Here is a 14228-nt window from a genome sequence, read left to right on the forward strand (position 1 = left end):
CCTGGTGGTCCCTGGACCCCTCTTTTAGAACCAGTGGTTTAATGAGTCACAGTGTTCGAAGACGGGTGTGTGCGTGCGTATGTGCGTATGTGCGTATGCGCGCGCATGTGTAATCCTCACTTGAACCAAACAGCAGTGTAAATTCAACATCATTGACAATGGAAATGAGATGTGATTGGAATTATATTTTCAGTACTTTCTTTTCCAGTAGCGCTATCATTGGTTCCTAACATTAGTGGTTTATAAATGTCATCTCAAACAGCTTGCATGTTCACAAACATTTTTACTTCACTTTACCTTTATCCTCTGACTGACTGGCCACCTGTTGCTCTGTAGCCTTCAGCCTGGCTTCCATGGCTCCAATCTTCATTGGCCAGGTTTCCCAAACGAATTTTAGCTCATGCGCAGCCTAGAAGCTGCGTAAGAGCCTCCACGCACCTGCGCAGTAGCAACCCCGCCACGCACTATCTTCATTAGTAGCAGCTGTGTGTGCCCAACGTGCCATCTAAACTGGCTTCAGGAGATACCATCGTCGTAGGTTCTCGTTACGTGTGTGCTAAAACTACATTCGCGAGACAGCATGCACGTGAAGACCTCCTGGACGCAGCCTACGTAAAGCCTACATGAACTACGTAGTGCTGTCCTACGCTACACAGCAGTTTAAACACCCTTTGCGAAAGTGAAATGGATCATAAAAATACCAGAGCCAACTGTCAGATGTCCTGAAGCAGTCCACTCCAAATACAACTTTTGAATAATATATTTATGAATTAAATTACAGTGGTGAGGTGACATCTGCAAGGTAAATAAAACACTAAAGTGTCCCCATTATGCAAGTAAATTAAATATACTTAAAATACCAAAAGTAAAGATATGCAGAATGTCCCATTTCCCAAATTTAATATGTATTAAAATCTTTTGAAAATAGCAGATCTACAAGCTTGTGAGGCGTTGTGAGCTTGTAGATCTGCTATTTTCAAAAGATTTTTTAACCGTTCATAAACATGGCGAGCACAAGAGCTGTCACTTTGTGAGAGGAACTGGGGACTTTAATCATCATCGCAGCCTGTTATAGGAGGAACTGCTGCGCTGATTCTCTGTGTAGCCCCCACACTCAAATTAGCGAGACCTGGCAATCGAGCTCGGGCTTATTGGCATGACTGGTAAAGTGTCGTGCTGGAGAGTGGGAGCTTCGGGTTCAATCCCAGCTCACTACTTCACTACATATGCATGAATCCGGTGTTTATAACTTCTAGCAAATTAGATCATCTTATAAAAGGTGACAGAGTCAACTGTCAGATGTCCTGAAGCAGTCCACTCTAAATACAACGTTTGAATATATTTATGCATTAAATTACATCTACAAGCTTAAGAGGCGTTGTGAGCTTGCAATCTGCTATTTAAAAAATATATTTATACATATTAAACTTGGGAAATGGGACATTCTGCGTCCTTTTTTAAAAATATATATTTAGGGGCTTTTTTGCCTTTATTTGGACAGGACAATAGACTGACAGGAAAAGGGGAGAGAGACACAGTAAAGGTCATCGGTACTAGGAGTCGATCCCGGGTCAGCTATCATGCTGGATTCCCAAATTGTGTGATATGCGCCTAGACCGCTAGGCTAGTGGCGGACCCATACCGAACGCTGTTACTTTTGGTACTTTTATGTTTTTTCATATACATTTATATCTTGCAGACGTCAGCTGTCACTTTGTGAGGGGAACTGGGGTCTTACGTCCTTTAGTTAACTTGGCTTGCTTAATATTTTTTATCAGATGATCAGATCAGAGATCATTCGTGAGAGTAAAGTACAATTTGTAAACTTCGGGTTCATATATATATATATATATGTGTGTGTGTGTGTGTGTGTGTGTGTGTGTGTGTGTGTGTGTGTGTGTGTGTGTGTGTGTGTGTGTGTGTGTGTGGTCGGTCGGCCTTTTCATAGATCTATTTCGCTACGATGGGTGTTACTACCGCCCCAGGGCGCTAGTAACAAACTGCTTCGTAGGACAGCACTGCAGGGCTACGCCTCTCGCAGAAGTAGGAGGAGAGTGGTATACGCCATTCTGTCTCCCAAATGTAGTTTTAGCAGACACGTAACGCCGTGGACGTGGGAACCGATTGCACGTTGGGCACAACCAGCTGCTACTAATGAGGGTAGAGCGTAGGTTTCGCCGGGTCCCAGCCTCTTACGCAAGCTGCGTAGGCTGCGCATGACCTGAAATCTACGTGGCTGCTATGGTACTGCGCAGACTGTGTGGACACACGTAAGACCCGTCGTAGAACCTGCGCAGATGCTCAACGCAGCATCTCTACGAATCTCTTTGGGAAACGCGGCCATTAGCAGTTCTCCCATATCGAGCAGACAGTTCCTGTCTGTCTGTGGTGTGTTCACCTCTATTGCCTCAATGACGATGTTTCCTCTGTTTCTGACACAGCAAAACAGAAACACCGGTACAATTAAAAAGGCTCTCATTATTCCTATTTGTTCTTTCTGGCCCCTAGACTGTCAATCCTGTTTCACATACCCTTTGTACTTGCTGGTGATCGTCCCGTTACGGCCCAGACCCAGTATTTATGCTCAGCTGAGTGTGAATTTGTTGGTGGTAGAACTACATGATTTCACAACTGACCTGTAAGTGCATGACGCATTAACACAACTCTTGATCTACTTTTTTCTTTCCTTTTTTTAAGAGTGAAAGGCCAGTGTTTGATCAAGATTAGCAGTAGCCAGCAATGTTATGTTGTAATAGAATCCAATATAACTTTATGAGCTATTGGTTGTGTGGCTTTTTCCACTTGTTTTCTGTTTCTAAATATATTCTGTAGGCTTTTATGGAATGGCTCTGCAAGAGGCTAGCTGTCTATACGAGGGTCTGTGTGTGTCTGTGAGTCCAGAGCCTTTCTATCTATATGCACAATGCCAGTATGCCACAGGTGTACCTCACATATATATATATATATATATATATATGTTTTTTTTATTATTATTTTCATGTGTTTTATTCTTTGGAAATATATATTTTTTATTTTATAGATATCTATTTTATGACTGATGTCATAGATGATCCCAGCATCCACATGATTTTATTTCTTTATTTCAGTTTTTTACGACAGCAATTGACAGAGATCATTTAACACCAAGTTCAACATGAACCAAAAGCCTTCCCACTATTGATTAGAGAAGGTTTTTGACCTTTAATTTTGAAGGTCAAAATTAAGATCTATAGTGAGTGCCATGTCATTATTCTGACATCCTATAATTCCGATGTCCTGTTGGTCCGACCTGCACCATTATAACTAACCCTAACCCTAACCCAAACCTCACACTACCTAATGGTCGGAATAATGGGATGTTGGAATTATGAGCAGACCCCGCTCAATGTGCATTCTAACAAACAGCTTAGAGTGTGAGTGACAAAGAGGATTAATCTGGACAAAATGACTGTATCCATCACTGGATGGTTTTTGCTTAGCTCTACCCAAATGCAGGAAATCTCCAACTGACTCCAACTCAAAGTAGCCGTAAGCAATGAAATCCTTCGTTTTGTTGTTACTTTTGGGTCAATTTATACATTTCTTTATTAAGTAGCCGTGTAATAAGCAGGATAATTAATGGGGAGCGGGTCATTATTGAGAGATCACTGACAGCATCACTGACAGCAAACACTCACAGAAACAAACTGGTATACACAGTGAACCAACTGGACTGTAACTCAAAGTCAATCAACGAAGGGATTGGCTGCATGGGGCAAACAGGACACAGGTGACTCAAATTAACAATCACAGGTTAGGTGAAGACAAGACAGACAACAGCTACCTGTACAAAGACAACAGGAAACACTAGGAACATTACTTGAAAATAAAAGGAACACAGCAGAAAAGTAAAACCTAAGAACACCACAGAAAACAGGAAACTCTGTCACTACAAAATAAAATAGAGATAGATCCTGACAATCACTCACCGGCAAATCTGTGCATGTGTATACCTTCGCGTATCTCGAGAACAGTTCGACCGATCGACTTCAAACTCTGCATATTTATGCCCGCTGTGAAGTTGGTTGGATTGGCAGTTCTCCAAAAATATCTATAAATCCACAAATCCCCATAAACGGTGATCCCTGATGTCACCAATATGACGTCATATAGACTGGCCTCTTGGACTCTGACAACGGGTTCTGCACTGAGTTCTCTGACAACGGGTACAACAGATGTTGCATAACCAAAGGGGCATGCGTTCCGACAGGCATCGGAGTAGTTAAATCAATTAGGCCTACATAACATCACATCTGTCTCAAGGCCATTCGTTCCGGGATTTGAAGTAGGTCTGGTCTGCAACAGATTCAACACTCGATTTGGTGTAGACTCTACACTGTAGAGGGACAAAAGAGCAGATCAAGTACAGAGCGAAATGTGGAGTTTGGTAAGTATTGAGGGAGGGTTTAAGTGGATAGTGGTGTTAGCTTGCTGTTAGCATTAGAACCGTTTCAGTGCCATTTAAACACTATTTAACACTTTAACACCCTAGGCTATTATACTTGTGGGCTCAAACACAATCTGCTGTTTATGGCAAAAGTTTGTTGTTGAAAAAGGCTCTCCCAGGTGGGGCCAATTAGTAAGGCCAATTAGTCTGGCTAACGACTGGCCAGGCGTTTATGAAGAGCAGCTGGACCACAGCACAAGTATAACATTTTGGTGTGTAGTTTTTGTTGAGATATGCGTCCATTACAAATGTGAGTTGGTAATTTGTCATGTTGTATTTCATGTTCTGTAGGTGATTTATGTTTTCAGTAGTTAGTTACGTTAAAAGTTATAAGGTTATAAAAGATAAGAGAATGTAATGCATGTTTTTGATTTTTGCATATTTTGTATTTCGGAACCACATAAAAAATAAAACAACCCTACAGTGGAAACAAGGCCTCATCCTTTAAACCCCAGATCTCATCGGCTCTCCGCAGCATTTTGTCCATTCCGAATCACATTCGCAGTAAAGTAATTTTTAGTTTTAGCCCCAGAGTAGAGGCGCTAGGGTTCATTCTTGTGGTTAAGAGAGAACAGCGAGGAGATGCACAATGTCCAATGCCAGTGCAAATCGGCATTGTTAGGCATGCATGGCAACAATTGTGTTGTGTGTGATATCAGACCAGAGCTCTTGGTTAGCCTATATAAGGTGTAGATCAAAATGTAAACCTTTTTTTAGAGGTTAGAGGTTAGAGGTACCGCTGCCAAGGGTTTGGAGATTGATACAGAGAGACAGAGAGAAGCGACGTGGTAATTCACAAGATGTACAAGGTGATAGAGGAAAACAATGACAGAGGATCTGTAGTAACAATGGGCAAAGTTAACATTCTTGTGAAAAATAAGGACCAAATTGAAGAGCAGATAAAAGCTTATTATGACATCTTGGAATGTCAAGGTGTTGGGGTTGCAGGTCCCCTGGTTGACGCAGAAGGCTTCCCACGGGCAGATGTCGACTTGTACCAGATCAGAACCGCAAGACACAACATTTCGTGCCTGCAGAACGACCACAAGGCCGTCATGTCGGAGATAGAAGACGCGTTGCACAAGCTGCACGCAAGAGAAAAAAAACCCAAGTGCGACAACGATCAGGCCGAGGCGCACTCTTCTATGGATCATGAGGTCACTCTGCCCTCTCCCTTTGCACGAGTGGATGCCGTGACACAAGCTTCTCCTGCCTGTCAAGCTGGTCTTCAAGTTGGCGACGAAATCGTGCAATTTGGTTCTGTGAAGACGGGAAACTTTCAGAGCCTCCAGAATATTGCTGCCGTCGTCCAACACAGCGAAGGGAAGCCATTGCGCGTCACAGTGATTAGAGGTGGGCAACGAGCTCATCATGTGTCCTTGACTCCACAGCGATGGTCAGGGAGAGGTCTACTGGGATGCAATATCGTTCCCATCCACAGATGACTCTTAGACAATTCGACTGTCTTGAAAATGTTACCTCAGTAAATAATAAATGGTGCATTTATATAGGGTTTTTATCCAAGGCGCTTTACATAGATTGTGCATTACATTCACCCATTCATTCATACACCGATGGCAGAGGAAACCATGCAAGGCACCAATCTGCTCATCGGGAGCAATTAGAGGTTCAGCATCTTGCTCAAGGACACTAACTCTGGGGGAGCCCGGGATCGAACTGGTAACCTCATGGTTACCATCGGACCCCTCTACCAGCTCCTCTACCCCTGAGCCACTGCCACCCAGATAATTAGCATCCCCACAGGGGGAATTTCACTTTACCCAACTGAGTGCTTCTAAAGTGACCGCAGGGGGGGAGCGGTGAGTGTCTTGCTCAGGTACACTCCGACACATTGCCGGGGCTCGAACCTGGGACCTTCTTCCCAGACAGACTCTCTACCCATTCAGCTATATGGCCACCCCTAAGTTAAATCCCTACTTTAGGTGAAAGCCTAAAATATTTATTTGAACTCCTTTCTCTCCTTTCTTTTTTGCGCTGCATAAATGGACAGTTTTCAGTGGGATGTGTGAAAATATAGTATCAAATTGCTTCCAGAAAAAGAGAGAGGGAGAGAACCAGGATGATGCCCTTAAGCATCCGCTGTCCTAACGCACCTAACGCTGCTTATGAAAACATACACATGTTTTACGTTTTTGTTTATTGCAGAGCTGCCAACTGTCACGCAACTGTAAAGTACAAGTACTTGAGTAAATAAATGTACTTAGTTACTTTCCACCACTGCCTGCTGCTGATGCTGCAGTGCTTGAAAATGACTACGTTTTATTACAAATTTTAACTGGCTATTTGAAAATAGCCGATATACAAGCTCACAACGCGTTGCGATGCGACGTGTTGTCACCTTGTAGATCTGCTATTTTCAAAAGATTTAAATTTGTATACATGATACCTTGTGAAACAGGACATTCTGCATAATGAGTACTTTTACTTTTTCTACATTACGTATATTTTGATGCCATTGCTTTTGTACTTTTACTCAAGTAAATTTTGATTACCGGACTTTTACTTGTAACAGAGTGTTTCTACATTGATACTTTTACTTAAGTAAAACATTTGAATACTTTTTCCACCACTGGCTGGTACCACACGATGGCTAGCATAACCTGTAATTAGAGCAGTGTCCCAAACAATGGGTCAGGACCCATTTTTGGGTCACACAACCATTTTTATGGGTCACAAGTAGATACTTTCTTTTACGTTTCGTACATTTTTCTTTTTTTTCAAAAAGTAGATTTTCTCAAATTCAAACATTATTTAAAAAAAAAATCATTACCAAATAAATCTGATTGTTATTTTCATGAAAATGAGGACAAGGCTGATTTTTAATGTCTATATAGTTTGGATGGGTTAAAAAAGACAAATGTACACATTTTTCATTTATTTCATTTTATTTGAGAATATTGTTAAATATAAATTCATAATATCAAAGGTAAACATTCTCTGTACCTGGAAAACACTGCCTGATATATTACTTTAAGAATATGCTATTTTATCATGTACAAAAGTGAAAAAGAAATGTATAAAAAAGTATGAAAACACATCAAAATGATAAAAAAACATTCAAACCTTTTACCCACATACATCGCAATGAAAAATATACTTCATAGTTGTTTTAGTAGTCTTCATAGTAGTCTTCACAAGCATAGAGGAAATCAACAATCCATGTTGTGCCCACATTTGGAACAGCTCTATAGTACCCATAACTTCAGATGACATTAAATAATGCTTATACCCTGTGGTTAAATGTGTTTTAGTGGCTAGGCCATTGCAATCGCCTGATAATAAACCACTTTTATGTATTCTATACCCTCTATACATGTTATGGCAAATTGATAATGTCCTAAACCATTGTCTAAAGTCTACCCACTGTAATATTGGCACTTTGGAAATAGGACTTGACTTTGGGATTTTAATGGTTGCTTACACAACCTTCACATTCTGGTTTCTGAAACACTGCAGGTCTATTTCAACACATACAGCATTGAAGTAGGTTCCTGGGCAGGTTTCATCTGGGTTTAGGTCAGTGAAGATGAAGCTCTTTCCTTCCACAGTCAGTACCTGAGGTTTTACAGGTGATGTCCATGTCCAATGACGCAGTCAACAGTCATTTCTCAAGTGAGATATCTCCTTCTTCATCCTTGTGAGCGTAGAGAAAAGAGCAACACGTGAGTTTTGCTATTTGCTATCTATGATTTTGTTTAAATTATAAATTGTGAAGCGGCAGATCTCATCCCTGGTCTACTCAGACCTAACTAATTCAGACCTGGCACACAATGTGAACTACAGTACGTGGCAAACCAGAAAACTAGCAGTGGTCCGGGCCCCCAGGACCAGAGTAGAGGGCCAGGGGGGCTATACAGAATTATTAACATGAATGTGCAGAAATGTGCGTACCAGATGTGACACGAGTTCCTCCACTCTCCCCTCCTTCGTTGCTGGCTGTGACTTCCAGGTGACTGGAGTTGACGTTGGTTACGGAGCAGGACAGGCTGCCTGTGTTGCACAGCTGGGTCTTTGGTGAGACATTGTCATTATACACGTTGTATGTGACGGCATGTACGGAAGCATTCCATGAGACTGTGGCCGAGGAGAAGTTACCGCTGAACGTCACTCCTGCTGGAGGACAAGGAGCTGTGGGAGGGGAGGGTTTATTGTTAGTAACAATTCTGAGTGATAAGAACTGCCTGAGCGGCACAAATCACATACATGCACCAAAGAGGCTTTTGAACAATTATGTAGAATTCTCAGTGTACCTGTATTTCCACTTAAAGCCACTGATTGGCCACTGTTGCCACCACCGTTCCTGCTTTCCACACTGGCGACGTAAGATGAACCACAGGGCAGGGGCATCTCATAGGCAGTCGAGTTTGTCCAAGGGGACGAGAGGTCGAACAGGGTCTGGTTGTCCCCGAGGAGACTTCCTGTCATGGTCAGCAGGTACTGGACATCTGAACAGGGGACCTGTGTCCAGCTGAAGCGCAGCACCTGGCGCCTCGTCCGCTGTGGCAACAGTCGTACCTGTACACTGTCTGGAGGACAGGGAGCTAAAGGAGAGAGTGGGTATAATACATCAGCTGTCATCAAAATGTAACGTGAATACAGAAAACATCGTATGGCATGTGTGAAGATTTTTCATAATCCGATGCAAACATCTGTTTCTGGGCGGGAACCCCCATTTGTAACTATACCTTTCAGGACGGGAATCCCTTTTGGGGTTCTTGTTGCTATGTACAGTATATAGCAACACATATTTGTTGTAATTTTTGAATGAATATTTTGAAGCTTTTCAGAAAACTTCAGGATTTAGAAGGCGTTTTTAGAATCGGCCTCAGGTCTAAATGGCTTAACAACTGTGAGATTTCTTACCAGCTCCAACGCGCATGATGTCACTGACAGAACTGTTGCATGTCCCGTCTGAGGCCAGTACAGTGAAGTTGTAATAGACTCCACACTGAAGACCCTCTATGGTGCAGTTTGTGTCCACGCTGTTACAGCACAGCATGTTGCCACTGTCATCCTGGGCACAGCCAAAGTAATTCCCTGCACCATTGGCGGGTGTCCAGGACAGTAGTGCCGACTGGTTGGCACAGTTGTACTCGACCGAGAGGTTGACTGGATGGCATGGGGCTAAAAGGGAAGGAAGATTCAGAGGTTTGAAGTTGCTTTTCTAAGTGAAGCACTTAAATGAGTGTTCTACATATAAAGCTGACGTATGTGGATAGTATACAAATGAAAGCATTGTATTGGTGGTTGTACACTGGTCTCCCACTGACTTTTTCAGCATGGCCAAAGGGTGCCAATCAGTTCCGAACGGTACCCTTCTCAGCCACGCCCCCAGATATATTTTATTTAATTTCGATGTGTAGTGTGGCCATTCAGCCACGGGTTACATGTGTTTCTGTGTCTCTGATTCTGAACGGATGTTACCTGTCTGCAACTGGATGGTGGTGCTGGGACGACTGTCACACAGGCTGTTGGCGGCGGTGACAGAGAACGTGTAGAGGACGCCGCAGGCCAGGTCATCCACCACGCAGGTGGTGTTGGTGGAAGTAGTGCAGTTTGTCGTGTGGCCTCCACCCACGGCCGTCACTGTGTACATCTCTGCCCCTAAGGTTGAGTTCCACGATATGGTTGCGTCATTGGACAGACAGTCCAAGGAGCCGTTGATGCCTTGGGGTTTGCATGGAGCTGGAGAATACACATGAGAGGGAGTTTGGTAATTGGTTGGATGATTGAGGGTTAAGAAATGCAAGCTGGATTCATCACATTTATGACCAAGAATGAACCAAGTTCAATGAACCTCGTTCTCATGCTATTCAACAAAAATGTGGAATGCCCTACCAAAAGGAGTGTAAAACCCAACTCACTTTCAAAACTGCCCAAAAGTTACACCTTCAGGAGGCTGCAACTCGAAAATGACCCCTGTCTTAGTCTTAACCTCCCCCCTCCCCCCCAACCGCCCCCCTCCCGTTTTTTTTGGGCGGCGTAACCGCCCCTATATGTGAGGTTTGGACATCGACATTCGCTGCACTGTGATTGACCACCATTGTACCCCCCTAACCCTGCACCGTGATTGGCCACCATTGTACACCCCTAACCCCTACACATTCAATGCAAATCTACATCGACATTCGCTGCACTGTGATTGGCCACCATTGTACCCCCCTAACCCTGCACCGTGATTGGCCACCATTGTACACCCCTAACCCCTACACATTCAATGCAAATCTATACTTTTCTTTAAGTGAGCTTCCATCACTGTGATGACCACTAGCTGTAATATGATTGGCTGACTATTGGCTGACTCTATTCAGGACTGTGATTGGCTAGTGAAACACATGACACTTGTGCATAGCCCTATAAATAGGACTATGCACTTAAAAAGCGTTTTTTTGTGTGAATCACACATTGTGGGTGGAAGGGGTATTAAAAAAAACAAATACTTTTTTTAAGTGAGCTTCCATCACCGTGATGACCACTGTTAAATAACAACAGTGACATAGTGCTCCAATTCCACATGCTGTGATTGGCTAGTGAGACACAACTTCCATCACTGTAATGGTCAATGACCACTATGATGACCACACACCGCCCACTTCACACTGGGTGTGATTTTTCTTCTCTTGTACATATTTTTCACTCTTCATACCAGTAACCTGTAAGCTGATTGTATGACGTTCTGTATAGTAGTGTGTATATCTGTCTGTCTCTTATATGTCATCATGATTTGTGTGCATGGGGATCTCATCTTAAACAAGCTCAGTGCTTAATGAGTCTTCCAGTTTAGTAGACCTTGTATTGTGAATGTGTACTTCCATGTACTGTTGTTCTCATGTCTTTTACTAAATAAAGTACATCAATCAATCAATCAATCAAGTTTGGTGGCATGACCACCCATACGGTACCTGATGAGATGTTGACTGGTAGACTGAGCTGGCTGTCACAATTTGCTGTGTGAGCCTTGACTTGAACAGAGAAAGTATTTCCGCAGGGCAGACCCTCAACGGAACACGTATTGTCAGAAGAATTGCAAGTCAGAACTCGTCCGTCACCAGTAACGACAGCTGTGTAGTTCAGGGCACCAGTGCTGGGATTCCAGGAAATGGTCGCCGTGTCAGAGGAGCAGTTGACCCTGGCGCTTACATTCTGGGGTGGGCAAGGGACTGGGGAAAATAATGGATTGTTTTAATTAGATGAATAATCTGGAGGTGGCAGTGTGCAGCGTAGGCTACTGTATGTATACAGTGTAAGAGCGTTCTCTATATTCATGTGCATGTATATTCTCCATCTCTTACCTGAGCTGAATATCAGGGTCTGACTCAGTTCACTGGAGCAGTTGCCATTAATAGCCTTGACAGCTACACTGTAATTAGTGCCACACGTGAAGCTTGAAAGAGTACAATTGAGTTCAGAGGACTGGCAGGTGTCATTGCCTTCATTGCCTTGACTCCAGGCAGAAACAGTGTACTGTACTGCCCCATTGCTGGCAGACCAGGACACAACAGCAATGTTTCTGACACAGTCAGGAGCTACTGAGATGTTGGTAGGAACACATGGCACTGCAAAGAGAGGATGGATATAGACTTTAATATTATACATTAATTATTATTCATTCATTTACACATTTCATACATATTGCACTCTCTTTGATGAACGTCTTCTCACCTGTTTCCAGTTCCACAGCTGAACTTGGTTCACTGTGACAACCTCTGTCAACAGCTACAACACTGACAGAGTAGTTTTCACCACAGTGTAGATCAGTGAAAGAGCAGGAGTTTGCAGAGCTTGAGTTACAGGTGTGGTTGTGTCCATCATGTGCTGTTGCTGTTGCTATGTACATGTCTGCTCCTGAAACAGGGGACCAGGACACTGTGCTATCCCCACATGCTGTAGAAACAGAAACATTGCTGGGGGGGCAGGGACCTGGAGAGATGGAGGGAAGAAGAAGTGCAGAGGAAGACTGATTATTCTCTTTCATTTGTGCTTCAATTGATCAAGCAAAACGTAGGCTGAGCATCTTGATTAGTCGAATCAAATTAGTCTGTTGGAGATTGTTCATATTAGTACGTAGTTTAGTCTTATTAGTACATAGTCTTGTTCTCTCTTGGTACCTGCAATGAAGTGATGAGGAATGCTAGGAATCCCAGCACAGGAGTCAGCATATGGTGTCACTGTGATGGTATAGTTCTGGCCACAGTGCATGTTGGGTATCTGACAGCCGGTACTGTTGGTGGAGCAGTAATTTATGAGTCCATCCTGGCCCACTGCTGTCACATTGTAATCTGTGGCACTGGGACTTCTTTGCCAGGTCACATCGGCTGAGTTGGGACACACCAGACTGGCACTAACATTCACTGGGGCACATGGGACTGGGAAGAGAAATATAACATAAATTAATACATTCCACTTAAATCTTTCTGAAGTGAGCATGATTAGACCCAAGAAGTCAAAAGTAGCATTACATTGTCTTTGGTCTTTGGTGTGCATACATACAGTATGTTCTCCATGTCTTACCTGAGCTGAATGTCAGGGTCTGACTCGGGTCACTGGAGCAGTTTCCATTAATAGCCTTCACATCTACGGTGTAGTTGGAGCCACAGGTGATGTTAAGAGTACAATTGAGATCAGAGGACCAGCAGGTGGCATTGACTTGACTACCCCAGGCAGAAACAGAGTACCGTAGTGCCCCCTTGCTGGCAGACCAGGACACAACAGCAGTGTTGCTGATACAGTCAGGAGCTACCGAGACGTTGGTAGGAACACATGGCACTACAAAGAAAGGATGGATACAGAGTTAGACATTACACAGAAATAATATGCTGATGGAACATTGTGGAGGAAAATAAAACATAACTGGGTGGGCTCAGAGATATCATGTAGAAAATGTTAATTATTAGGATTAGAATCTCCAAATTAGTGACAGGACACGGAATGAATTAAATCAGCTCAGCTGAATCATGGTGTATTGTTCATGCAGTCCCAATTCTAAAATAATTTGACATTGTGGGGTGTTACACGTAATCTTTCCTTCCTCCATTTACTCATTTCACAAATTATTTCATATAGTTTTTACACGTTTCATCTAATTAAGTCGACTCAGAGGGAAAAATGACCTAATAAGTCATAAGTAGCATTACACTATCTTTGATGAACATCTTTCTCACCTGTTTTTAGTTCCACAGCTGAACTTGGTTCGGTATGACAACCTCTGTCAACAGCTACAACACTGACAGAGTAGTTTTCACCACAGTGTAGATCAGTGAAAGAGCAGGAGTTTGCAGAGCTTGAGTTACAGGTGTGGTTGTGTCCATCATGTGCTGTTGCTGTTGTTATGTACATGTCTGCTCCTGAAACATTGGACCAGGACACTGTGCTATCCCCACATACTGCAGAAACAGAAACATTACCTGGGGGGCAGGGGCCTGGAGAGATGGATGGAAGGAGTTGATGGAAAGAAAGATTATTCTATGTCATGTTTTGTAAAACTGATCAAATAAAAAATATGTTGAGCAAATCTTGATTATTCTAACCACATTAGTCTGTTGGAGACTGTTCTGATTAGTAAATGGCTTTTAGATTTTAACTGTTGTTCTCTGTCAATACCTGCAATGAATTGATGAGGAATGCTGGGATTCCCAGCACATGAGTCAGCATATGGTGTCACTGTGATGGTATAGTTCTGGCCACAGTGCATGTTGGTTATCTGACAGCTGGTACTGTTGGT

General features: G+C 43.0%; 1 protein-coding gene across 1 annotated transcript; it reads left to right on the forward strand.

Annotated features, from left to right (window-relative positions):
• Positions 1 to 5334: 5334 nt before the first annotated feature.
• Positions 5335 to 5931, forward strand: LOC308093367 (26S proteasome non-ATPase regulatory subunit 9-like; the record flags this gene model as incomplete). The annotated part of the gene is made up of 1 exon (XM_080439701.1): positions 5335 to 5931. The coding sequence occupies one exon, from the start codon at positions 5335 to 5337 to the stop codon at positions 5929 to 5931; it is 597 nt and encodes a 198-aa protein (XP_080295827.1).
• Positions 5932 to 14228: the final 8297 nt, after the last annotated feature.

This window comes from Gymnoscopelus braueri, assembly GCF_963280865.1.
Source record: "Gymnoscopelus braueri genome assembly, chromosome: 10".
In the NCBI taxonomy this organism is placed as follows: Eukaryota; Metazoa; Chordata; class Actinopteri; order Myctophiformes; family Myctophidae; genus Gymnoscopelus; species Gymnoscopelus braueri.